At 49.8% G+C, this 27,962-nt stretch overlaps 1 protein-coding gene across 2 annotated transcripts in view; it reads right to left on the reverse strand.

Moving 5' to 3' along the window:
* SPATA13 (spermatogenesis associated 13) overlaps window positions 1-27,962 on the reverse strand; it is a 107,569-nt gene that overhangs the window by 40,930 nt on the left and 38,677 nt on the right. Inside the window, exons 2-4 of one of the 2 annotated variants that reach the window (XM_025262834.3) lie at window positions 18,823-20,421; window positions 5,160-5,525; window positions 3,193-3,337 (exon numbers count right to left, since the gene is read on the reverse strand). In XM_025262834.3, the coding sequence (XP_025118619.3) occupies window positions 3,193-3,337; window positions 5,160-5,525; window positions 18,823-20,268 (1,957 nt within the window). In that variant the 5' untranslated portion in view covers window positions 20,269-20,421. Of the gene's footprint in view, window positions 1-3,192; window positions 3,338-5,159; window positions 5,526-18,822; window positions 20,422-27,962 lie in introns of those variants that run through there. The other variant, XM_025262838.3, reaches the window with a different exon arrangement.

Below are 27,962 nucleotides of genomic sequence, written 5' to 3' on the forward strand. Positions count from 1 at the left end.
GTTCTCGTTAGACATGGGATTGGTGTGCCATGTCCTTTTAAAAAATGAATGCCTGGGAATTCCCCAGCGGTCCAGTGGTTAGGACTTGGCACTTACAGTGCTGAGGGCCTGGGTTCAGTCCCTGGTCAGGGAACTAAGATCCTGCAAGTTACATGCGCCACCTCCTCCCCACAAACAACACCCTCCCCCTGCTTCACCTTTCTTCACGGTGCCCCCTCGGTGTTACAGCTCCTTGTTAACTCATGGTCCCCGCACAAGGACCTGTGAGATGAAAGGGGCTTCGCTGTGCTCCCGGCACATGGCAGGCGCTTGGCAGACAATGAATGAATGAATGAATGAATGAATGATTTCCCTGGAGGAATGACCTTCCTCCAGCGTGGTCGGGGAATCCACACACTCACCGCCTCATCCCTGGAGGACCCATCCTACTCCTGGTGCCCGTGCCCCGAGCTGGCGGAGCCATCACCTGAGCTGGGGGGCTGAACCCCCCTCCCGGGACTCTGACTCCTGAGTGAGTGACTCAAGGGCAAATGGACAGTGTCTTCCTCGGCTCCCTCCACATGGCTCCCCGGCTCCCAGGGGCCACCGACTGCCCGGTGTTTCCTAGATGCATTTCCAGCCACCCCCATCAATTTTGGGGACGCTGACACCCTCCCAAGACAGTCTCTTTTTGCTCCAGCTAGGCAGGGTGAGTTTTTGCTACTTCTCAACAAAAGAACACTAAACTCAAAACAAAACAAAACACGATTCCAGAAAGCACAGAAATAAGCTGTTCATGTAAGTACAGGGCTGGAGGAGAAACCGTCCACATTCCTACCCGCCTAACTACCATATTTTCTTTGACCGCATGTGAGCATGCTGCATAGGGCTGCAGTCATGGTTTGTTATGGGCTGAATGTGCACCCCCCAAAAGATGCTGAAATTCTAACCCCTCGTACCAGCGAGGGTGTGTCCTTATTTGGAAACAAGCTCTTCGTAAATGATCAAGCTGACACGTGGGCATTAGGATGGTGCCTTAATTCTTTAGGGCACCACATAAAGATGAAGGCAGAGACCAGGGAGATACAGCCAGACGCTGAGCTCAGAGGACCCGAGGCTGCCAGGAGCCAAGAAATGGCAGAGGGTCCCCACCTCAGGCCTCGGAAGGAAAACACCCTGCTTCCAGCCTCCAGAATGGAGACAATTCTGTCCTGTTGCTGAAGGGACCCAGTTTGTGGTACTCTATGACGGCAGCCCTAGTAAATAAAACAATATATGTGTGACTTTATTTCCTTTTTTTCCTCACTTTTCTCACATTACAGTGGTCACTTTCCTCATCGTTACAGACTTTGCTGACAATGCTATAAGCTGTTTTGAAGTGGTCACCCTTAGATGCTGGGCTCACTATTCTACCGAAAGTGGACACTTGCTTCAACTTCTTTCCATCACAAGTAACGCTGGGAAGGACATCGTGCACTCAGAGCCTTTTCTCTCCTTGTAACAACTTTCCTGAGATATATCACCAGATGCTGACGACTGGGTAGGACAGAAGGGGCTGCTGAGCAGACGGATGACTGACGATGCATTTGTCACCGGGGTCCCCAGGGCAGTGGGTTTGAGTTCTGGGCAGAACAAACGCTGCCATGTGTAAAGGGAAGGAAGGAGGTTCTGGGCAGAGTAAGGGTGCGAGCCAGGTGGTGGGTAGGAGAGCGGGTGGGAGACAGGAGAGGCGCAGACGGCAGGTAGGCAGGCAGCAGAGCCTGCGAACTCCTTACGAAGCTGGGACTTTACTCCAGTAACCACGGGGAAGTTCACAGGGAAACAGCAGCAAGAACTGAACAAGAATAGGTGCTCAGAACCAGTGTGGATGGAAGCCTGGCCCGAGGAGAGGCAGGGGCCCTGGGATAAGGGTTGGGGCGCAATCCCAGGGCCCCACCTGCTCGTCCGAGAGGACACAAATCAAGAGATGCTTGAAAACTTCCTCGGCCCCCAGCCGCCCTCCAATTCCTCTTTCTTGTCTCCCTGTCTGATGAGAGTTCAGACTGGGTTCCTCCTGGGGTAGAAACCAGGCCACCCGATGGTGGGAAAGGAGGGGACAATTCCTCAGCCATATGTTCAGGCCAATTGCTCAGCCCCAGGCAGAGACCTCCCAGGACACACTCCCAGGACAACCATTTCTGGGTCACTTCTTCATGCGCCCTGGTCCCTCCTCCTCCCACTCCCTGAAATCTAAGTGACACCGAGCAATACCCTCCTTCAAGTCTCCAGAAACAACACTCTTTAAATCCTGTCCCTTCTTGTGGCTCCGGTCACCACTGTCACATGGAGGGCGTACCCACCAGCTGGCGAGGCCCCGAGAGCCCCGTCCCTCACTCACGCTCACGTGCGAGGCTCGTCCTCAAAGCCAAGACAGAAAAAGTCAGCACTGAAGCTCTCCGGTGGCTAGCCGTCCACTGTCTCTATTTAGAGTCAGCACAGCTCAGTGGTTAAAAACATGGGCCCGCAGTGAAAATTCTACCCGATTGTAGATTCAAGTCCCTTCTCTGCCACTTCCTGGGTGGTTTATCTATTTACACTTGGGGTTTCTGATCTGTAAAGCGAGGATTACAAGAGCATCCGCCCAGCACAGAGTTGAGATCAGATGAATTAATCCTCAGAGCACACGGGAGGGCGTCTGCCCCACAAAATTGCCCGTCCTATCCCTGCCCGTGAGCCAGCCAGGCCACTGTCCAACCAGCGGGCTGGCTCAAACATCTGTGTCCATGCTCAGGAACCTAAAGTCAGGTCGGCAAGTGTTCACTGGGTAAGTCCCAGGCTGGCATAGGCGTGGCTCTATTAGATAAAGTCTTCCATGCATATACCATCTATTAGATAAACAGTATGGGTGAATCTCAAACTCTCAGGAAGAGCTTTCAGAGGGGTAAGACAGATTCCCAGGAGCCCATTCATGGTCAAATCACCACAGCAGGAACCTGGGACCCAGACTTCTCAAGGTCAAGGTCACTGGGACGACGCAGAGTCCGTAGGGCACCTTCTCTGGACAGGGGTGCCAGGCCTACCCCTGCAAGGGTGGCTCTGACACCCAGTGGGCCCTCCCCACCCTGGGCCCAGGGCAGGCCAGATGGGCGCAACAGATTGGGTTCCCAGATTGAGCAACGATCCCACACCCACCTCCTGGAGACGGACCTGCCCAGGGGGGACTGTGAGACTCACCGTTGGACGCTCTCAGGTGTTGCCGGCGTCCCACACGGTCCAGCCCGATGGGGGTGCTCTGGGAGAAGGCACAGGGCCGCAGCCGGGCTGACACCGCCCTGTAGGGTGGCACCTGGTGTGCGGGCACGGGCGGCCGGGCGGCGGGCTGCAGAGGAAAGGAGGGGTGGTGAGGAGAGGCAGGAAGTGGGGCTGGGAGCCTCGAAGCCCCAGGTCACGGCTGCACAGGCTCAAGGGCAACCTTCCTCCAACGCGGAAACCCAGTTCAGACCCCCAGGGTGTCAGGTTTTCAGCCACCTGTCAGGACACACGTGCGGGGACACTCAGGAATGACCACTGTGGAGGAAGTGACGGCCCCCACCCACACGCGTCCAGCAGCACCCCCAGGGAAGCCGAGGTGGTGCCAGTGACAGGCCCGTGACAGCTCCTTCCCACACCTCCCCCCCAACACACAACACACACACACACCCACCCGCAGGCAGGGACCAGCATCTGTGGAACACAGTTCTTGTTCACCGTAACTAACTGGGCAGTGAGCTTTGTCTAAAAGGAGAGTTGGTGGTTTTCCACCAATTTAGAACCATCTATAGCCCCTGATATCTTCCATATGAGTCGTCCCTAAAACGACACTGAAGGCCACTTTGGTCCATGCCTTCCATAGGCTTTCTCAGTATTTCTCTACCCAGTTCCCTAAACAAGCTTAGGGGGCAGAAAGTTATCTTACTATGCTCCTTTTGGATGCTCTGAAGTGAAAAACTGTCTTAAGTGCTTAGATCGCCCCCAGACTGTGTTTCACATTAGAAGAGATTCGCTTCCATTCAGAATCATTTCCTGTGATACCATGGTGAGGACAGCCACCTTCAGAATTATTTCCTCGCATGTAGAGCATCTCAACACAACAAAAAGTCTGCAGTATTTTTCAACATAATCTGCTTTCACCTTAACTGAATTCAAATTAGTTCAATTAAGCAAGAGATTTAGGGGGTATTTGCTATAAATAAGCACTATGCCGGGGTTATAGGGAGAATGGAAACAGAAAATCCAATACCAATATGTTACTGTCCTTTCAAGAAAATGTATGGGTTATTTAGGGGTTTCCTGGTGGCTCAGGTGGTAAAGAATCTGCCTGCAATGCAGGAGTCCTGGGTTTGATCCCTGAGTTGGGAAGATCTACTGGAGAAGGGAATGGCAACCCACTCCAGTATTCTTGCCTGGAAAATCCCATGGACAGAGGAGCCTGGTGAGCTACAGCCCACTGGGTCACAAAGAGTAGGACATGACTACTAACATTTTCACTTTCTTCCTGAGTTATTTATGATATCAACTAGCAAGTTAAAAAAAAGAAAAATGAAGCCCACACTTACTCATGCGAACACTTGACCATGGCTGGGATAAGACCTCACCAAATATAAATTCCTTCTGAATGGGGGCCTTTATTTAAATGTTTGTATTCTCAAAGGGCTTTCTGAGTAATTGTAAGTATTTGTTGAATTGCTAAAATGCACTAAGGAAATAATATTAAGATTTTAATCTACTGTCAAAACAGTTACAAAGCTGCAACTGACATGTAAAGAGTGATAAAATGGCAGAAAAAATTACTTTCTCATTTAGAAAAAAATCAATTTTCTTCTTGTCCTTCCATTTTAGGGATAAGTGGCATTTTCTTTCCAGATTTCTTCTTCGAGGAAGCTCACTAAATATGCACGGCTACTTTCCCCAGATGATTCAGAACAAACAGCAAACCAGTTTCACATATTATCTGAGATCCCAGAAAGACAGAAGATTAGTCAGAGCCATCCAAATGTCAGTAGGTTAGTTCTAATTCATGCATGTTTTCAGAGTCAGGAAGAAAGGCTGTGAGTGGATGACACCATCCCCGAGGCAGAGAGAAGAAAGGAAAACGTGTCTGGGAAGTCTGCAGCAAGAGGACAGAGGCCAGGAGGCTCTGGGGGCAGCACGGCTGGTCTTACTTGGGGCAGGAGGGCTTCCCCCTCCTCCGTCTGGCTGCTCCCATAGAAGCCGACCCCACCGATCACGGAGATGGGGCGTCTTCTTGGGCCCCCCTGGGGACAGCCCCCAGCAGGAGTCTGGTCTGCAGGGTCTGTGGGGGCCACGCTGGGCTGGTGGTCACTGTCCGCAGCGTCCTCTTTCTGGGGGTCCACGGCGATCGAGTCTTCTGGGATAGACAGACTTCGGGCGACCAGCTGGCCATAGTCAGAGAGTGGTCGGGGCCTCGACCTCCTCCCAGACCCCAGTCTCCTCCTGGGGATCCTCTGAGCCTCCGTCCTTTCTTCCTCCGGTGGGGGAGCCTGCCTCCAGGACCCCTCGGTCACAACCTTTTCAAATGCGAACAAGTTAGGTAAGGGTGATATCCAGGAAAGTAAAGAAAACAAGCCCCCGCCCCTCCCCACCAAGTTGACCATGTGCCAGAAAGACGTGACTGAAACATGGATGGGAAGAAGCAAACCTGTCTTTAATGGGAGGCTTAATTAAAACCCTAATCTCAGTAGTGATGTTTGTGACACATGATGAACCATCATAAAAGATACTAAGAAAATCAGCACCCATTTGTTTATTTTTGTTTCTGTTTTCATTAGTCTAGCGAGGTGGATCAAAAAAGGAGTTCCTGCAATTTATGTCTAAGAGTATTCTGCCTGTGTTTTCCTCTAAGAGGTTTATAATATCCGGCCTAACGTTGAAGTCTTTAATCCATTTTGCGTTTATTTTTGTGTGTGATGTTAGGGATTGTTCTAATTTCATTGTTTTACATGTAGTTGTCCAGTTTCCCCAGTACCACTTATTCAAGAAATGGTCTTTTCTCCAGTGTATGTTTTTGCCTCCTTTGTCATAGATTAATTGACCATGGACATGTGGGTTTATTTCTGGACTTTCTAACCTGTTCCGTTGATTGACATTTCTGGCTTTGTGCCAGTACCATACTGCTTTGATTACGGTAGCTTTGTAGTATACTCTTACACAACAGAGGAAACCATAAAGAAAATGAAAAGACAACCCTCAGAATGGGAGAAAATATTTGCAAAAGAGGCAACTGAGGAGTTAATCTCCAAAATATACAAACAGCTCATTCAGCTCAATGCAAAAAAACCCAATCAAAAATGGGTGAAAGCGAAATAAACATTTCTTTAAAGAAGACATACAGACAGACCAAAAGCACATGAAAGGATGCTCCACATCACTCACTATTAGAGAAATGCAAACCAAAGCGAAAATGAGGTATCACCTCATACCGATCAGAATTCCTAGCATCAAGAAATATACAAACAATGAATGCCGGAGAAGGTGTAGAGAAAAAGGAACCTTCCTACACTGTTGGTGGGAATGTAACTTGGTGAAGTCACTATGCAGAACAGTACGGAGGTTCCTTAATAAACTAAAAACAGGGCTGCCATATGATCTAGCAATCCCACTCCTGAGCATATATCCAGACAAAACTATAATTCAAAAAGATACTTTCTCCCCAATATTCACTGAAGCACTATTTACTATAGCCAAGACATGGAAACAACCCAAATGTCCATCAACAGAGGAATGGATAAAGAAGATGTAGTACATATACATTAATACAACAGAGGATTACTTAGCCTTAAAAAGAATGAAATAATGCCATTTGCAGCAACATGGATGGACCTAGAGATTATCATAAGTGAAGTCAGTCAAACACAGAAAGACAAGTATCATACGATATCACTTATATGTGGAATTTGAAAAAAGGGTACAAGTGAAGTTACCTACAAAAGAGAAATAAGAGTGACAGATGTAGAAAACAAACTTATGGTTACCAGGAGATAAGGGGAGAGAGGGATAAATCGGGAGATTGTGACTGACAGATATACACTGCCGCTGCTGCTGCTTAGTCACTTCAGTTCAGTTCAGTCTCTCAGTCATGTCCGACTCTTTGCAACCCCATGAATCGCAGCATGCCAGGCCTCCCTGTCCATCACCAACTCCCGGAGTTCACTCAGACTCACGTCAGTCACTTCAGTCGTGTCCAATTCTGTGTGACCCCATGGACTGCAGCCTGCCAGGCTCCTCTCTCCATGAGATTCTCCAGGCAAGAATACTGGAGTGAGTTGCCATGCCCTCCTCCAGGGGATCTTCCAGACTCAGAGATGGAACCCGGGTCTCCTGCACTGCAGGCAGAAGTCTTCACCACTGAGCCACCAGGGTAGCCCGTATATACACTACTATATATAAAATAGATAAATAATAAAGCTCAGGTAACGCAGGCCTGCAGGAGAAATGGCCCGGAGGCTGCATTTGCTATCCAAGGCTCCCTCTCTAAGCAGGTTCACAGACAATGTGTCTTAAGGGGACTGAGTCTGAGCTGTTGCTTGGCCCAGCACTCAGGGACTTGGTCTGATGGGGCAAGCACTAAACCAGATCAGCCTACTAACCAGCTGGGTGTGCCTGAACGAGTCACCACTAACCTCTCAGGATCTCAGATTCCAGACCAGACAACCCCACAGGTGGAGAGTCTGCCGCCCGGAATTCGACGACACTTCCCAAGTTCTCAAGTTTCAGAGGCAATGCCTGTACTAGGAGAACCCCGAAGGTGTGGGAGTGGGCAGATTTCTGTCTAGTCCGCCTGGCCCGGGGTTGGCTCATGGCCCCAGGCTTCAGCCACTGTTCCCGTCTGGGTCCTGGGAGGACAAAGTGCAACCGTGGGGATCAGGGTGCCCGCCCACCTAAGCCCTGGTGAGTCGCTGCTCTCAAAGAGCCGCTCAGAACAACCACGAGGGCTCAGCCCACAGACCTTCCACGTCTGGGCTCAGAGCAAGCAGCGGTCCCTAGGAGCCTGGTGTCTTCGCCCCTCCATCCCGAGACACTGTGTAACAACGACTTGAAAATAAAACAGAACCCCACCCAGGGAGGGCTGGAACAACCAGGCAAGTCATGAGACGGCAGGGCAGGCCGAGTGGCCACTCTGGTTGTCTCCCCACCCCCAAACCCCCAGAGTCCTGCCCTGAGGACTGGCCCAACGAGCCCCGCCTCTCGCCAATCAGTGGCAACTGAGACCTGAAATGCAGGTCATGTACTTTTAATCTGAGACCCAGGGAAGTCTGGTGACTTGCTCAGGGCCACACAGCCAGTCAGCAGTAACAGACACCAGGTGTGGGCCTTGTAACCTGTCCCCACTACGCCATGAGGCGCCCATATGCCAAGTCATTATTTTTTAGTCCCTCAGTTGTGTCTGACTCTTTGCGACCCCATGGACGGTAGCCCACCAGGATCCTTTGTCCATGGGATTTCCCAGGCAAGAATACTGGAGTGGGCTGCCATTTCTTTCTCCAGATATACCAAGTCACCTCTGCTCAGAAGTCAGTGGGCTCTAGCAAACTCCACTCCCTTCTGACCTGCCAGTTCGATTTTTGCAGCCCGGACGTCTATGTCCAATTCAAGTCACCATGGACAGGGTCCAGAACGCACCATGGCGAATAAACACCACTTTGAGCTGCAAACTCAAAAAAAAAAGCTGTAACTCAAAAGCTGTAAGAACAGGCTTTCCTTTTACCTGAAAGCAGGAGAACTCAGTTGTCATAAATCCCTTCTCTTCCTTGCAAGGAAAAGGCATTCTTTTCCTTCCAACCAGGGAAGACTGACTTCTATCACTGAGAGGAGAAGCCCTCAGCTGAACAGACGCTGGCACAAAACTAGCCTGCCTCCCACCTGTTCTACAGGGCCTCATCTTTCCTAAAAGTCACTCATTTTCCACAAGTGGCTTTTCCTACCTCTTTCCCTTGTTAAGATGCCCTAACCACTTCCCGCAGTCAGTTTTCTGTGAACTCCCACTTACTCACATGAACAAAAGTCAACTTTTGTCAGTTTAATTTGCATACCAAAAAAAAAAAAAACATAAGAGGGTGTATTAAAACATTTTCCTCTGACACCATGGGAAAATATGAAAATAACTGGGGAAAAGTTTGTATTATTGTTATTTTTTTTGCAGTATATACATATAAAAAACAGGCTATTATGGGTTGTTTAATTCATTTACTAAATCAAACAGCACAGACAACTTAAGCACACGGTGAGAATAAACTCATTTCTATCATCATCCTGTGATAAAAAGGTTCAGAAACAGCATGCTAGCAAAAATAGAAGTACAAAAAAATTGCAGATAATAAACTGCTCACAAATCAACATGCAGTTTTTGGGGTTTTTTTTTGTTTGTTTGTTTGTTTGTTTTTCACTTACGCAACCTGCTTTCCTCATTGATACAGAAAAGAAAAAAACAGAGACAGACAGATGGGTTTAGGAAAATCAGCGGCTGTCTTAGATGATCAGGTAACAAATCCTTCAGAGAGCAAACATGCTCCAGGAAATGATGGGGGCGGGTGAAAGGAAGGTGTGCAGAGGCAGGAAATGAGACGCTGGCTCCTTTAAGCTCATGCCCACGGGGCAGCTCGGGGAGAACCAGCTGTGGCTATGCTTTGACACCGTGCAGCCTCGCCAGAGACAGGAAAGGAGAGAGCTCGCTTTCTGGGTGGAGCAGAATTGTAATACATAAAACCAAAATGTACACTTTACTCAAAGCAGAAGTCCAGAGGGAGAGAGGGACAGATGGGGGAAAACCCCTCAGACTGAAGCTCACATCTGAACAGCGAGGCTTTGCCAGAAGACATATTCCTTGCAAGACATGTGAAGTGTCCCGCAAATTCTAAAACTGAATCATTGAGCAAACTTCACGTGCTTCTGAAGTACGGCCATCCAGGGGACACAGCTTTGATTGCGACTCTTCCTAGAACTACAGACACCAGCAAGCCAAGACCTACCCCAACTCTGCCGCAGGCAGTAGCCCCCAGGTGCTCTGAAGAACAGCAGGTAACCACATCCATGTTCTCCAAGAGTGTTCCCTTGCTTTAGAAACACTCTCTTTGAGTGTAGGTGGCCGGGCTGGAGCCCCACCTGGTCTACCTTCTCACAGTCCAGCAGCTCAGCGCAGAACCACCCAGGGCTCAGAAAGCCTGACCTAGACCTGCCAATTCACACCCGTCATCAACGTCTGTACACAGACGTGTGTGTGGCCTCGTTAACCCTTGCTTCCCGGCACAGCTTTAAGTGCTTTCCCTCAGCTGTGGGAAGAAAGCTGGATATGGAATCAAAAGAGAAAAACTGCTGGCTCTGTGTGTGTGTGCTCCGTCGTGTCCGACTCTCTGCGACCCCACGGACTGCACCTGCCAGGCTCTTCTGTCCATGGCAAGAACTCTGGAGTGGGTTGCCATTTCCTTCTCCTGGCAATCTTCCCCACCCAGGAATCAAACCTGCATCTCCTGCATTGGCAGGTGGGTTCTATACCACTGAGCCACTTGGGAAGCCCTCAAAAGAGAAACACAAGAGCAATTAATGCTTGCTCTCTCCCTGGAGAGTGCAGCGCTGGTGTTACAGACTTCAGTTGTCCTGACAGGTGTAAAACTGATGATTAAATGTGCTGAAAAGAGTCTATGAGCCTATGGCCTTTGTAACTTGTTTGATGGGCAGAATAGGTAATTCATTAAAAATGCAAATATTAACGTTCACGCGGACACAATTTACTACCGATCACACAGTTCTCTGAGCATAAAAAGACCCTTACTGATAACTATGAGAAATCTGGACTCTTGAGGTCTCCCCTCCCCTGCCTTCATAATAATCATTCAGAGGAATTCCATTTGGGGGACTTAACACCCCACCCCACCCCTGACTGTCCTACCATCTCAGAATCAACAGCAGCACAATGCAAGAGCTGACTCACTGGAAAAGGCCCTGATGCTGGGAAAGACTGAGGGCTGGAGGAGAAGAGCGCGACAGAGGATGAGATGGTTGGATGGCATCACTGACTCAATGGACGTGAGTCTGAGCAAACTCCAGGGAAGCCTGGTGTGCTGCAGTCCATGGGGTCAAAAGAGTTGGACACAACTGAGTGACTAAACAACAAAAACAACAACAAAATGAACAACAGAGAGTTGGACATGACTGAGCAACAACAAAAATGTTCCAAAATCAAGAACCGTTTTAGAGCTGAATATGACAGAAGCCTATTGTTCTTCTAAACCTTCTTGGACAGGAGACCTTGTTGATGCCATCTGAGCTCCTCTCTATAGAGAAGGAGAGGAATCAGGATGCAGGGAAGGAGGCAGGGAGGCAGGGCTCGGCTGACTCTCTGGGGAGGGTGAGGAAGGATGGTGTCTGTGTTCCCAGCATCAGTGTACTTCAAGCCACAGTTAGCGGTACAGTCATGCCACTCAACAGCCCCGAATGCCTGTAGAATCCAGGAAACCAAGGTTTTCTGGATTAGAACACAGAACACCACCTTCATAAACATGCCTGCCTCTGTGTTTCAGCTGAGGAGATCTCAGGCACCCCTAACTCCTCCCCCTCCCTCTCAGCCACCTCCACCCACATGATGACTACATTCTTCCATCATTCAGTCTCAGAAGGAATCTGTCTACGGCTCTTGTAGAAGCAGTAACTCTCTTCCGTGTCTCTAATCCACTCTCCATCCTAAGAGGAGAGTGGCTAAGACTCCTCAGCTGAAACACAGAGGCAGGCATGTTTATGAAGGTGGTGTTCTGTGTTCTAATCCAGAAAACCTTGGTTTCCTGGATTCTACAGGCATTCGGGGCTGTTGAGTGGCATGACTGTACCGCTAACTGTGGCTTGAAGTACACTGATGCTGGGAACACAGACACCATCCTTCCTCACCCTCCCCAGAGAGTCAGCCGAGCCCTGCCTCCCTGCCTCCTTCCCTGCATCCTGATTCCTCTCCTTCTCTATAGAGAGGAGCTCAGATGGCATCAACAAGGTCTCCTGTCCAAGAAGGTTTAGAAGAACAATAGGCTTCTGTCATATTCAGCTCTAAAACGGTTCTTGATTTTGGAACATTTTTGTTGCTGCTCAGTCATGTCCAACTCTCTGTTGTTCTAAGACACACATCAGATCATGGCTCGCGGTTCAAAACCTCATCCTATGTGCCTTGCCAGCTCCAGCTTCACCAGCCACACCAAACAACTCACTGTCTGCCACACGTTCTCTGATGCAATTGGAAACGAGAGAACGGCTGCTCCCTCCACTATACCTTTTTGCCCCTGTCCACCTGGACATTTCATCCTTTAACATTCAATTGAAGTATCACTTCCTGCAAGAAAACCTCATAAATTCCCCTGGGCTCTAAGTTCTGTTTTCTGTGTCTTTGTTAAAATCACTGCTATATTTTTATAGGCTTGATTTATTTATCTGGGTGTCTCATGAAAGCAGCTACTTACATTCTTTCCAAATGATCTGATGCTATCATCACATCCCCAGAGTCTGCAGCCTGGGAAATCAGTAGTTAGAAACCTTCATGAACGGTTGAGGGATGAATGGGGATAAAGGAGCAAGTAAGTGAGCAGTTCTGGGTTTCAAGGGAGCAGTTCTCACCCTACACCCAGGCATGACTTTATAAAAAGAACTCGGGAAGGCGGGGTGTCAGAAAAAGAAGGACGCGACTTTACCGGGATTCTTTCTTTTCGGCAGCTCTCACTGATGATGACTAGACCGGTCACCCCTCCTTTAAAGGGACAACAGTCCAGCCAGTGAACTTGACTGGTCAAGTAAACCCGAGCCTGATGAGACGGCTGTTCACCAAGAACACCCTGGGTAAGAGTCTGGGGCTATGGGTACAGGGACCCCGGGAGGGAAGGCATGACCAGGAGCACCTGGTGTTTCCAGAGAATCTAACGTGGATGCTGCCAAAGATTTCCAGTGTGCTTAATTCAAAACTTGCAGTATAAGTATTTCAGATGAATAATTTATGCCTCAGAAAGAACAAATCCAGATGTGCAGTGGAACCATGCTGTAAGTGACACTTTTATGTCGTATATCAGGGAGTGGATCAGTCACACACTGTGTCCAAGGGCTGCCCACCACACCCGAGGCTCTGACCTTCCGGACACAGCGGGGCTCTGGCCTCTGAGCCACAGGCCCACCACAGTCCACACAGCTTCCTCTCCTGTGCCATCGAGTGACGCACCCAAACTGCCAGGAGAGGGATGGAATGAAGGTCCTCAGTGATTGGCCCGGCCCACCCCAAGCTGCCAACTCCACCCAGAAAATCAAGAGGAAGGACTCTGCTCTGGGCAAGGACCCGCGGAGGTAGGAGGTGGTCCACACTCCATGGCAAGAATGCGGGATGTGGGGACAAGAGAAAACGGTGAGGAAGCGTGCAGACGGCGATGACGCCAGCATCTCAAAACTGGCCTTCACTGATTCCATCTCATTTAATCCTAAAAGCCATGCAGTGGATACTTTAAATTCTGTTTTACAGATAAGGAAGATGAAAGGATTGCACCAAAGACTGGGAAACCAGAAATGGTCAGAATGTGTTTGTATGCGGGTCCCAGCAGAGGCTCCCCAGGCTCCGATCCCCCTGGAGGCCCAGCTCCAGGCCCAGCCACGGGGCTTGGGAGGGGACGGTACCCTCTCCAGGCCTCAGTTTTCGTGTCTAAAGCAAACCCCAGAATGCTGACCTTGAGAGGGCGGCTGAGAAGGACCTTTATTAACTGAACAAATCAGATAAACAGAGGTTGCTATGCATATTTTAGTTGGATGAGTCAATGACATTTTAAGAGTTCCAATGTGAGCTGGTAAAATTCCAGCCACCACCCCCACCCCTCAAAGGGGGAGTAGCCATTGACGGTCAACATATTTTAGACCAAATGCTTTATACCACCGTTCCTTCTGGCTTGAAAGGTTTTAAAGCCATTTCTGGGAACTGGTGTTTGTACTCTACAGAGGTTCATGTCCAGTTGATAACAGAGTCCAGTGGAAACACCAGGGTTATAAGTCATGCTTAACTCTTTCAGGAGTTAACGCTTCTCCTTCCTGAACCAGGAGTTAGCTCGACAGAGCTGGAAGAAAAACGCCCAAACCTAACCTACAGGACATCAGGACCGCGACAAGCCTGGCTGAGACAGCAGGTGTCTACCCTCAGTGCCTGAGCTATTCCCCTGCGGGCCCTTTTCCAGGTCCAGGTCACAGCTCTGAGGCACGAGCTCCAGCTGAGGCGCTGTGCCCTTACTGTGCAGCCTGGCTGGGCCCTTACTGTACAGCCTGGGTCTGTACCCTTACTGTGCAGCCTGGGTCTGTGCCCTTACTGTAGATGTAGAGCCTGGCTGGACCCATTCCAGACTCAGAGAAACTCTGGCTGGAAGGTGGAAAGTGATTTGCAGAGTTTAACTGGTATGTACTGAAGAGCCTGACTGAAGGTGGCAATTTTAACTAACAATGAATCTGATAACAGCTAACATTTATGCTTTGTTATTAGTAGTAATAATATCAATACTAAATAATACTATAGTTTTAATTATATGGTAAATAATATGACAAAATAAAACAAAATTTTATTTCTAATGTATAATACATATAAATGCTATATGCTAATGATACTAATATTAAAACCATATATGTTTAAAATATAAAACAATATATGCTAATGATATTAATAATAAAGATATTAAGCTAAGCAATCTTAAGGTACTATGAGTGTATTTCAGGCACTGTGGTATCTTTTGAAAGAATATTTATGTGTTTGGTTATGTTTGGCCACGCTGGGTCTTTGTCATTGCGTCTGTTGTTTCACTCTCTGTCCTTCCTCATGTCCTGGATCTCCTCCCAACGCTTCAGAGCCCTGTTACCTCTGAGATCTCTGCGGCAATAAATTCCAATAGCTTTCTCTCTGGTCATCTTTCTTCCCAGTTCTCTTTTTTAGAGACAATGGATTAACTTCTCAAACAAACAGTTCTGAGCTTGGCCCTTCTCTATTCAAAGACATCGCTGATCCCTCAATGCTTATCAAGTAACATACACATTCTTTATGTGGAATCCAAGAATCCACAGTCTGAACCTAATGATTTCAGCTTGACCGGGATGGTTCCCCGACACCAAATCAAACTGTTGTGTCCTGTTCTGTGAAATCACGTAAAACCTCTGTGCCTCTGATCGCTGAACTGCTCCACTTCCACTCCATAACTACCAGCAGAAATCTCACCTTCTTCAAACCAGATTTGATCACCCCTATTAAGCCTGCCTGGATTTGGTGCGTGGGTAAGAACTACAACCCTTGTGAAATCCCTCAGCATCACGGTTTTACCCCTGTTGTGGGGTTTAATTCACTCGGCGTATTCTACTATGACTTAGATACATCTTAGGTCGTCGATTGTCTCCCCAACATCGCCCACTGTTCCTCAGAGCTACATCTGAGTGTCCGGATGGGGGACTCGACAATTTGATCCATAAGGGTGTAACACGGTGGGTGTCAAAATCAGTTCTAGAAAACACTGACCTTACCTGACCCCTGTTTGAAGGAGTCAGGTCAATCTAGGATGGAGAAATCACAAAAGGAGAGTGAACAGCAGACCGTGACAGCTGCTGGGAAGCACTGGGCCGAGCGTTTAGCACGTAATTTCCTTGGTTCTTACAGACCTCCAAGATAGAGGGAGCTCTCCCGTGCTCTACCCTTAAGGTGTTTAAGGGTCTGCCCAATGCTGGGCATCTTTCAAATGGCAAACTAAAAGCCTGAAGCTCCCCGTAAAGGAGTTACAATGGATTCTCATCACATGAAAGAGTTCATCTGTGGCACACTCAGCACCACCGGGAACGAGGGCATCCTTTCTGCAGGACCAAGGACAGGGCCCCAAATTCAGCCAGTGAGCTACTGGGTGACTCTGCAGGGACACCAGCAACCACACAACACCTTGTGCCTGCTCCCTCATAAGGGAACAGGTATAAACGCTCAGCCGCATTTTTCAACCAAGTAACAATTTCAGTTTCATTCCCCAGGTCGTCATTGTTACAACAACGTTACCACTAGGTGGCAGGAGTACAACGCTGTGGACGTGATCTTGGGACACAGTCTTGTTCCACTGTGGGCAGTTTTTCAAAGATTGTCACTTTCATTTCTAAATGATTCTAAGTTAAAAAGTTATTCTCCTTTATTTAAAACTGCATGATAATAAGCATGTTAAATATCATAAAATGTACAGCTTTCAATCTTTTAAAATTCAACAATACCCATAGCTCAAGCTAGCTTTAAACATGTAAGTGGAATCATACATACTACGTACTAAGCTGCTTCAGTCATGTCCAACTCTTGGTGACCCCACGGACTGTAGCCCTCCAGGCTCCTCTGTCCATGAGATTTTCCAGGCAAGAATACTCGAGTGGGTTGCCATACCCTCCTCCAGGGGATCTTCTGGACCCAGGGATTGAACCCACATCTCTTGTGTCTCCTGCATTGGCAGGCAGGTTCTTGACTACTAGCTCCACCTGAGAAGCCCACAAGTGGAACCATACTGTCAATAAACTAAGAAAATAACACAGGGTACATTAAAATATAGTAAAGGCTGATACTTAGTTTTATTGTGGCTATATAAGATTGACAAATACTGCTTCTAACCTAGAAAGAGTGGAATTGCTGCATTTTAAAGCAAGGTGCTCTCTGGTTTGTTTTGTTTGCTTCATTTTGCTTGTACTTTGCTTCTAAATGACAAAATAAAAGAGAAGGTTTCATGTTATATTTTACAAGTACTTCTCTGCAAGTAACAGAGAAGATATGCTGAAGATTACTAGCATACACAGCGTAAATTGGGCAAAATCAGTCTTTTCTCTGTTCGTCATTTACTTTAACAAGCACGTATAAGAGGAAGCTTGACGTGTTACATGAGAATTTTGCAGAAATGAATGCAAACTAAAAATGTAATAAACATCTTAAAGAAAATCTGTAGCATTATCCACATGCACGCACTATTAACTACTTGTGTCCTGCTTTCTCTCTTCAGTGATCCCTTGTGGGTAGAAACTAAGTGCCATAAACTAAGAACAGCAAATATAAACGTGAAATTGTATAATGGTCAAAAATTACCCTGGGAAGGAAATAAGTCAGAAACTAACTCCTGAATATATTTAATTAATATGTGCTCAGGAATAAAATACTTTAATGGCTTTTTAAAAATTATTACTAATTTTGTTAAACAGAAAATGAAGTCCCCACCTTTAACACAAAGAACCCTCTTGACCCCAGAAAATCCCTCTTTTGAGGAGGAGGGGGGTGTCCTAAACTATCGGTATGGCAGAACGGGGTGCTTGGTGTAAGGAATTACTGGTCATCTCATCATCCAAGCAGAAGTGAAGCCCAGACTGGCTCAGGCCTTGATGGATAACACAACCCATAGCAGAGGCAGGACTCTTCCCTTGGCTGGCACTGAGTCCCATTTCCTTACAACTGCTACACGGACTCCTTTTAGGAATATGCAAATGAGCAAGTGGTCATCAACAAACAGGACCTCTGGAAGACAGATTGGCCCCGAGGTCTCCATTCAAGCCTGGATCCAGAAAAAGTGAGGCAGTCTCACTCTCTGGCTACCCAGGGATGGGTGAGGTGGACTTAGATCTCCTGAAAGTGATCTGTGGTAGGCCCCCTTTCTAAGGCTCCCTATAATGCAGAGGTTACAAAATAGTTCAGAGGCTGCCCTGGCTTCCGAGTTTGCTGCATCATCACGCTCTCTGCAGGCATGAAGGCAAAACTGAGGTCCTCTTTGGGGGCCAACGGGAAGGAATCGCTGCTGGCACAATTTATACCTGTGATATAGTCTAGCTTCCCTGGTGGCTCAGTGGTAAAGAATCTGCCTGCCAATACAGGAGGCACAGGTTCAATTCCTGGATGGGGAAGATCCTTCGGAGAAGGAAATGTCAGCCCACTCCAGTATTTTTGCCTGGAGACTCCCATGAACAGAGGAGCCTGGTGGGCTACAGTCCATGGGGTCGCAAAGAGTTGGACACAACTGAGTAACTAAACAAAAACCACACAGTCTAGGAGCTTATGGGAAGAATCCTTTGCAATACAGACAGAAGCATGCATCTCTTCTGCTCTCAGCTCTGTAAGGGAACGTTACTGAATGCATTTATAGAGTAGAAATTACACAGTAAGGCTGCCTGGATCCTTGACAGGAAATGAAAAGAACATTGCTCCCGGAGCCTTGACAGTTATTAGTGAATTTGATTCATGAGGTGCTTGTGTTCTACTCTAAAAATAAGTACAATAACCATCATAAAAGTTTCTCTGAGCTATCATCACTCAGGGTTGACAGGTATAACAGTGCACGTTTCTAATTCACTCTTGGGAAATGAAGCCGATTTAGAACATGTAATGGTCTCTTAACAAAGAATCTCATTCACACGAACTCTGTTGGAAAGGGCATGGAAACAGTTTAAAGCAGAAGGAGAAGGAAAGTCATAATAATAATCATGTCTCAAAGATTAGAATTTTGAGAGCCCCAATTAGCTGCATGGAGTACAAGAGAGATGCCTTCAACTTTTCTCCCAAATCTAGCTCAGAGCTGGGCTCATCTCTCCTGGAGGAACTGTGTGGTATAAATGCCACCTCCAGCAGCTTCACACAACAGCGGTACATTTCACAACAAAGAGAGAGGTCACTTCTTAACCTGAGAAACAGCAACCTAACAAGAAGACTCCTGAGGGCAACACAGCTCAGAGCACTACCTCCAGGCAGGTGAAGGGACCACCTGTGCCCATCTCAGGGGGAGGAGGGTGGTGCTAACAGGCACCTGTCATGCTTGGCAGGCCACCAAGGATCCTTACCTCTTCTGTCTTGTCTTCTGGACCGTCCGCCCCCCCATGGCTGGGCTGAGCGTGGCTGCTGGCGCCGCTGTCCTCCCTGCCCTGGTCACAGGTGGCTGGCAAGGCCTCCTGGGAGGACCCGAGACCTTGCTCCCTCTGCGCGGGCCCCTCGGCCCTTTCCTCGCTGTCCGCTGAGCTCAGGGACAGCGCGCTGACACTGCTGGGACACTTGGCACTCGCTGCATCGGGGCTCCGAGGGCTGGGGGGCTTGGGCGTGGTGGGCCTCAGAGGCCCTAGAGGATGCTCAGGCTCCGAGGGAAACCGGTCGCCAGGTCCCGGTTCGTCGGAGTCTCTGTCCAACATCTCCCGGGCCAGTGGGCTGGACGGAGAGCCCTGGGCGCGAGGAGCGGCACCTTCTGGGACCGCTGCCCTGGGCGGTCCTCCTGCACCCACCTGGCCCTGGTCTCGGGGCTCCGCAGGCCCCCGTCCGCACCCCTCGGGGGCAGCAGCCGCGCGGCGGGAATAGTCATCGTGCAGCCGGCTGAGCGGCCGCGGCCCGGACGCTGCATTCCCGGAGTCCCCAGTCCGGCCGGCCGTGCCACCCCCTGCGAGCCGGAGCACGCGAGCCAGGTCCGGCACCCGCAGCGGGCTCCTCCAGCGCCTGGGCCTCGTGGGGGCCCCGCCCGAGCCGTCGGAGTCAGCGGACGAGCCGCTCAGCGTCCTGCGGGGCCCCCGGCCCTCCTGCGCGGCCCGCAGCTCGGCCAAGTGCGAGGCGGACTTCCTTCGGAAGGAGCTTTTCCCGAGGAAGGTCAGGCTGTCGGTGCTCTTGCTGCGCCGGCAGACACCGTTCCGCTCGGGCTCGCGCGCTGGGGGCTCCGGCGCCTCGCACGCCGCCGGCCCGGGGGGCTCCGGGTCGAGGAGGCGGATGCGCCCCAGGCCGTAGGCACGTCGGAGGCTCCGCGACCGGAGGGCATTACGCGCGAAGCCGTCCTCTGGTTCCTCGGGGTCCGAGCCGTCGGAGGCGAAGCCGGGCCCAGGGGCACACCTGCCCCCAAGGGCCCCGGCCGCCTCGCCGTTGGGGACGGACTTGCCCAGATCGCGGTCCGAGGTTCCCTCCTTCGCGGTATCCCACCCCTCCCGGTTCTGAATGCCCTGGAGGACCGAGGACTTGAGTTTTTTGAAAGAGCCCATTTTCCGGAAGGAGGCCAGGGCGTTCCACGTGGACGAGCTGCCCACGAGGCCGGCGGGCCGGGGCCGCTCGCGGTCGGCGCGCGTCCTGCCAGGGCCGGCAGAGAAGAGGCGCAGGATGCGGGCCGGGCTGAGCCGCGCCTCCCGGGCGCCTGCGCCGCCGCCGCTGCAGCCGCCGTTGCGGCACGCCGGGTGGGTCCCCATGCCGGGGTCCTTGGGGTCAGAGATGGAACCAGGTACCGCAGCTCCACGCCCGTGGCCGTTCTGCGCCGTGGTCATGTTCTCGGGGCCGGGGGCCCGCGGGCGCAGGTCAGAGCGGCTCAGACCCACGCGCGCCTCGATGTCCCCCGGCCCCACGTGCAGGCCTTCTTCCTGGGGGCCTCCGGCCTGGCCTTCCTGCCCGCCGTGCACATTGGGCTCCGCAGTCACCGCCTGCAGCAGAAACAAAGCAGGGAGTTAGCCCCGTCATGCCAAGAAGAACCTCCATCAGCGGAGGCTTAGCTATTTTGTTTAGGAGTTGCTAACAGAAAACCAGGCCTGCCGATCACATAAAAACTCTTTGCAATTACTATTCAATTACTATTAATAAAATGTTTTTTCCGGTAATTCATAAATGAAAAGGGAAGAATGCAAATTTTGCCTATGGGTTGTGCATTCCTTATGATGGTAAACTCTGAAATCCACCCGCACTTGTTTCAAGAAAACTTTTGAAAAACTGCTAGAATGAAAAAGCCAAGGCATAGTTCGAGATTGTGTTATTCAAAATAGAAGACATCATCAATTATCTCTCTCTCACACACACACACTCCAACAATATTCCAAAATATCACAGGGAAATTTGAACCAGGTTCAATTTAACACAACTCATAGGAGGCGAGTGCTAAGTACACAGGAGGCGTCAAGCAAGGAGTTGTGATGTCAAGACAATGAGCTGCGTATTGTCTACAAAATACCCCAAACTTGCAAAACACCCCCGGGGGCCACCAGAGCAGGAGGGACCAAGCTGACTTGACCTGAGGTCAGGCTCTGGGAAGGAAACCACATTAGAGGGGCCTCGGACCAAAGATGCTAACTGGCTGAGGGACCCCAGAGAGTTGAGGGTAGTACTGAACTATGAGAAATCCGGACACAAATTCACATGAAACCAATAGTGCACATTCGTCCTTCCTCCCTCGGCCCAGAAGCCCACCGCACAGTGTCTGTGCTCTCCCCCAGTGAACATGCAGCTCCATGGCCTCTGCCCATCAGGTCAGCCCAGCCTTCCCGGCGAGGGAGCATGGCTCCCCTGCTCTCAGTGAAGGATCAGAGATGGAATCAGGGAGGGTGCTCATCATCGTTTACCAGGTGCATGCATGTCAGACCCCAGCACGAGGCGCTTCAGAAACAAGATGGCACTGGCAACCCTACGAGGCCAACAGGACTATCCCTGTTTTATGCACCATCAGATGGATGCCTGGGCAGGTTAGGGAAGTCACCTGAGGGTCCCACAGCTCTCCTACCCCAAAGGCTATGCTCTTCTCCACTGCTTCAAACTAGGATTTGAACACAGGCATCCAACTCCAAGCTCAATGCTCCAAGACATCGTTCAGTCGCTCAGTTGTGTCCGACTCTTGGCGACCCTATGGACTGCAGCACCCAGGCTTCCCTGTCCTTCACCATCTCCTGGAGCTTACTCCTGTGACAGAGCCAGTGGCAGCCTGTGCAGAAGTAAGTGGCTCTCTTTCCAGGATGACTTAAGAGGCGCTGACAACCCTAAGCACCTCCCTCACATTCTGTCACAACCCAGGCCCAAAGCTTGCCCATCCCAGAGCCAGCCCTGAGATCCGAGAATGGTCCGTCAATTGTTGCTGTTGTTCACTCACTCAGTCATGTCCAACTCTTTGCAGCCTCATAGACTGCAGCATGCCAGGCTTCCCTGTCCTTCACCATCTCCCAGAGCTTACTCAAACTCATGTCCATCGAGTCAGTGATGCCATCCAACCATTTCATCCTCTATCGTCCCCTTCTCCTCCCACCCTCAATCTTTCCCAGCATCAGGGTCTTTTCCAATGAGTCATTTTCCAATGAGTCGGTTCTTCGCATCAGGCGGCCAAAGTATTGGAGTTTCAGCTTCAGCATCAGTCCTTCCAATGAAGATTCAGGACTGATCTCCTTTAGGATGGACTGGTTGGATCTCCTTGCAGTCCAAGGGACTCTCAGAGTCCTCTCCAACACCACAGTTCAAAAGCATCTTCTTTGGTGCTCAGCTTTCTTTATGGTCCAGCTCTCATATCCGTATATGACCACTGGAAAAACCGTAGCCTTGACTATATGAGCCTTTGTCGGCAAAGTGATGTTTCTGCTTTTTAATATGTTATCTTGGTTTGTCATAACTTTTCTTCCAAGGAGCAAGCGTCTTGATTTTATGGCTGCAGTCATTGTCCAGATAACCCTGACTTAAGTCAGGTCCTGGAAGTCTTCATGACACAAGTCAAGATGGATATTCTGAGGGGCTTCCCTTTTGGCTCAGCTGGTACAGAATCTGCCTACAATGTGGGAAACCTGGGTTCAAGCCCTGGGTTGGAAAGATCCGCTGGAGAAGGGAAAAGCTACCCACTCCAGTATTCTGGCCTGGAGAATTCCATGGACTGTATAGTCCAGGGTTGCAAAAATATTCTGAAGACAACGTTAAAGGTAGAAGAGAAGGAGCAAGGTAAGTATACAGACCTTGAGGTAGGGTCCCAATCTGGCAAAATCCTCTAACATGCAGAACAAAATCCTACCTTATGCAGAGATCTCCTCTGCTCCTCCACTCCAGATTCTGACAGGTTTGTCTTCTTTTGCCCCTAGCTTGTGCCCACTGAGGGGGATTCCCAGGGAGAATCATAGTTAAAGAGTTGATTCCATCTGGGACCAGGGAGGCTCCACAGATGCAGACCCGGGAGCCTCTCTGAGGTCCACTTACCCAGCTCCCTTCATCAGAAGATCCCTTCTGAGGTCTACTGTTCAGAAAGGTGAGGGGCCTGAAGAGCCGGGGGCTGCATCTGAATCAACCGTATCAGCAACACCCTGACTCACCCCGGCACCAAGGTTGGATTCAAAATCTAACACCAGCCGCAGAATGAACCTAACACCCAGCATCGCCTACCCATCCTCACCTATTCTGGTAGGGACAGGCATTGTGGCTGTTGCTGCTTCTCACAATCTTGAAATGAAGTAGACAGCTTATGCCTATTTCCATGTCCATTCATAGGCACTGACCGCACAGTAGGTAATAACAAAGGTCCTGTTACGAGCTGCAGAAGAGCAGACAGTATCCAGGACCCTTGTACTCTGGCTGGATGAAGACAGTGTCTTGACACCACAGCCAGAGGGCGCTATGAGACCTTCTGTAACCAAGGACCCAGGGGTGAAGCTGATCCTAAGGGCTCGAGGGGTGCAAGGAAGCCTTGCTTTCATGTTGGGTGGTTTGAGAATGTTCCATAGAGAACCAGGGGCCAGGTTTAGATCTAAACTGTCACCTGAATCTTGAGTAAAGCCATTTCTGTCATCCGTGCTTCAGCACCATCTAGAAAATAAGAGATGTGGACATGTGTGTGTATCTCTGCTGGCCTCTGGGAGATGGGCAGGATCCATGATAAACTCAAGGTGGTGACATGGCAATGGCCCGTTCTAGGGGGTGGTCTAGCACAGGTAGAGGAAGCTGTCCGTTGGCCCACAGATGGGGGGGTCCTCCAGCCTGTGGGACTCTCTGAGGTGAAACCGTAAAGTTCTTTGCAAGCCAAGATGACAGTTGACCCTACATTAAGAACAATATGGTTGGAAGGATGGCTCGATATAATAGTGGAAACTCGGTAAAAACAGCTTTAGAAAAGCCTAAACCTTCCTTGGTCTAACACTGTAAGAGTATCTGCAGGTGTCGCCTTTGAGAAGCCATTGCGAATTCCCTAAGGTGAATTAAACCCCTTACTCTATGGGTTCCAGTTGCTGTTGTTCGGTCGCTCAGTCGTGTCCAACTCTTTGTGACCCCATGGACTGTAGGCCGCCAGGCTCGCCTCCTACATTGGCAGGCAGGTTCTCTACCACTGAGCCACCCGGGAAGCCCAGGCAGCTCACCAAATGGCTTTACCAAAGCGTATTCTAATGCCATATATTTATATTTATTATTTGAACAGGTTCATGTGGCTGCCTTCAGAACAAGACTGCTTAACTCTGGGAGTAAGAACTGTGATTTGCACAATTATTCAAGTTTATATGGATGTGAATTTTGTATCCGTCATCCTGCCTTACTATAATATCTGTACCAACAACTCATCATTACATACCACCATGTTATTCCAACAAGAATATGTTCAAATTTTTACAACACTAAAAAGCGTGCGCTTAAAGCTTTATGTAAGTTTCAGGATCCAGTAAAACACATGTGTATCTGAGTTTCTAATTGGGGCAACACGCTTCTTAAAAGACCAGTGACTTAGTATTCTATGAACAACGTGATTGTTGTCTGTTGCTTGGAACGAAACTGAAAATCACGGAAAAAAGCTTTTCCTGGAATTTCCGAGTAACATACCAACTTGCATTATTTAGAACTAATACTTTGACCTCTATTCAGTAACAAGGGCTGCAATTCAATCAGTGGTTTTGTAGCCAGTCTTGTAAATTACGGGAGCTCAGCCAGAGATATTTATGAAGAGAGCTACAAGAAAGAATTTTAGATGGGAATATTGTGAAATCCATTGTCTACCAGCTGGATTCTGGACCGTATGAACTTCAGAAGGGAACATTTCTTTTCATTCGTAATGAGAATTCTCTGAAAACAACCATGATCAGTAATTTTTAAATAAGAATTTGTACTCGAATTTGAAATTCAGGAACATATAACAGGCTCACGTACAAATAAGGAGGTTTTTGTAACACATTAGGGTAAATTATAGAAAAGGCGACACTGGAAGACAACCCAGAAATCTGGATGCTCAGGGGTGAGTGCACAGAGTCCTGAGTCACAGCACAGCACAGAGACCAGGACCCGCCGTGCAGCCATGACAGTGAAGCGGCAGCCCTGGCAGCAGGGAACCCAGCTCCAGCCCCAGCACTGCCGCATGCTGGCCAAACCCCAGGGTCATCCCAGCCCTCTTCCTTTCCCTTCCCATCTCTCTGGTTTGGCCTGAAGTTTGGAGCGTTTCAACAGTCCTGGCCTTGCCCCAGCTCCAATACCTCCACCGGGATGGCTAGCTACCCTGACCAGTCTCCCGTCCTACGGTCTGACTCACTCCCCGCTCTGGCCACAGTGTACTTCCTGTGTGCAAACGGACAGGCACCACTGCATCGAGTGTCCCTGGCTGCCCCTGGACCTCAGAAAGAGTCGCGTCTCAGCCCAGCCCGCCACACCTTCCCTCTACGAATGTTGACACTCACAGCGACCCCTCCTCATGCTGTGATGCTCTCGGCCACTTCCTTGCTGGCTCTCGGAGCCATTCGCAGCCATTCTTGTCTGTGTTGGGAAACCACGGTCCCCATGCTCTCCTGACCAATGGCTTCCGGCCATGTTGGCCAGTGGGTGGGCCCTTGGGAGACACTGAGTGGGGGGTAAAGGGAGAGGCAGGGTTTCCCCTCTGCTCAGGTCTCAGCCAAGACTTGTTCAGCACCCCCTCCTTAGCTCCCACTCTTGCTGGGGTCCCCGCCTGTCTGAGCCCCCTTCCCAGGGCCTCAGTCCTATACAGAGGGGCCAGGTGGCCCCCCATTTCCCTCCAGCCTTGGGAGGCAGCACCTTCCCGCTACTGTCTGCCTGAGCTCTTCTGGCTTCTCTCATTTCTCAGCCGAGTAAGAGGATCCTTCTATTAGCTTCTCTTTTTGGAATACCTGAAGATGCTTCTCCTTTCCTAACAGACATGCGCTCTGCCTAACTATCTTTAACTCAAATCAGTTCTTTCTTGGGAGGCACGGTCTCCTTCCTCCCAACTCAGAAGCCCCCTAGTCCTCAGGGGAACCCCATGTGCACCACCGTTTCAGCCCTCGCCACGCTACTCTGCAGCTCTGGTCCCTGTCTGCTCGTTCCACGACACTCTGTCGAAGTTGAGAGGCAGAAACCAGGTCTTACTGAACTGTGTCCTCTGCATCCAGCCAGTGACTGACTGGAAGAGGGGCCCACTGAGCCAGACCGTCGTCAGCTGTGAGGCTGGCCGTGCACTGGCCAACGGTCAGCACTGCCTTTCGCTGAGCTTGTCCATCTCACTCTCCGCTCCCCATCCCTGTAAGGTCCTTTTCTTCTCTCGTTCATTCCAACATCTTTCCCAGAGCCTTGCTGAAATCGAGACTCTAACTGGGAGCTCAAACTCCAGTCCCTCACCTTATGAACAGGTTGCGTTCTAACGACTCTTTGCAACCACATGGACCTGCCATCCATGGACATCTCCAGGCAAGAATACTAGAGTAGGTTATTATTTCCTCCTCCAGGGGATCTTCCCAACCCAGGGATCGAATCCAGGTCTCCCGCATTGCAGGCAGATTCTTCACCGTCCGAGCCACCAGGGAAGCCCAAGAGTTACTTACAGGTGATCTATTTTCTCATAGACTCTGTCCAGCAAACCACATTTAGCTGATAATATAGTGAATTTAACCATAATTTATAACATTTCCTATGCACCCAAGATTCAACGGTGGGTTCTAGTTTCAAAGATGAAGGTCCTCCCCCACTGCCCATCAGTCCTGAACACAAGACCCTCTCTCTGTTCTTCCCAACCCCCATGTGCACATGTCAAAAGAAGCCTGTCCCTCCCCGGGGACCTGGCATCCTCAGCGTCTTTCCAGGAGAAGATGCAGGAAGATGCTTCAGCAGAGTGGAGCTCTGGCTTCATTTAAATACCCACATGTACACCCATGGCTGATTCATGTCAATGTATGGCAAAAACCACTACAATATTGTAATTAGCCTCCAATTTAAATAAATAAATAAATGCCCAATCGTGTAACTGTCTAAAAACCGAAAGTATAAACAAAACTGTAGCTGGACGAGACTGGATCACTGCATCTTTGGGAAGGGTGTGGATTCTGTACAAGGTGTGACTGACTGGCTGGCCTTATCTGGGTCACTAGGCTAAATCGCATTCCTGCGGGTGAGAATGGGGTTTCCCAGTGAGGATGGAAGTTTGCTTTGTCAATTCCAAGGGTTTGCCAAGGCAGGCCTTAGGCCAAAGAGAGGAAAACCTTCCTATGGTCTCTGAAGTTGGGGGTTGGTGGGTCTAACCAGGTGTGCTAGGTAGGTCTGCGTCTGCACTTGGGCTTCCTGGCCGTGATCCTGACATTCAGCAAAATGCCAGCCTCTGAACCCCGCTCCCGCACCCCACTCTAAACCTGGGGTTGAAAGGCCTTGGAAGACTTCAGGAGGGGCACCGCCAAGGAAAGAGCTGCATACGGCCTTCCTGGTTCTCCCACCTCCTCCCCGGCCCCCACCTTTCTCTCTCAGTGAGTAAGTCTGCAGCAGCAAGCTCCCAAGTTCACGGTGAGGACTACCTCGTGCCTGCAGCCACCCCCGAAAAAGATGTCACTACGGCAACAGGACCTCCCAGTAACGGCACTGACTATTCAGAGCAAGGAAGGTTTTCCAGACGGGCAGCCCTGATCTAGAAGGCACTTTGAAGGTCACTGGAGCAAAAGCAGCGTTTCTGCTCCCAAGAGGCGATTTAGCAGAATCCAGAGCCGTAGTGACTGGGCTCACCCTGCAGGCTGCACGGAAGTCCCCTCAACACAGCTTGTATACCCAGCGCTTGGTAAAAACGTTTACAAGAGTGTGTGTGTGTATATATATATATATGTGCTGCGTGCACTTATTTTACTGCCCAAGTCCTTTGGTTTTGTTCTTTGCATAAAGTGCGTCTCTGGACATAGATCCCCAGTTCACAACACTGCATTTTGGAGAGGACAAGATCAGCCTACCACCCCATTTCCATCCAGTTCTGCCTCAGTTTAGCGGGTGTGGGAGCAGCTGTCCTGCCAGC

This window comes from Bubalus bubalis, chromosome 13 (assembly GCF_019923935.1).
Source record: "Bubalus bubalis isolate 160015118507 breed Murrah chromosome 13, NDDB_SH_1, whole genome shotgun sequence".
Classification (NCBI taxonomy): Eukaryota; Metazoa; Chordata; class Mammalia; order Artiodactyla; family Bovidae; genus Bubalus; species Bubalus bubalis.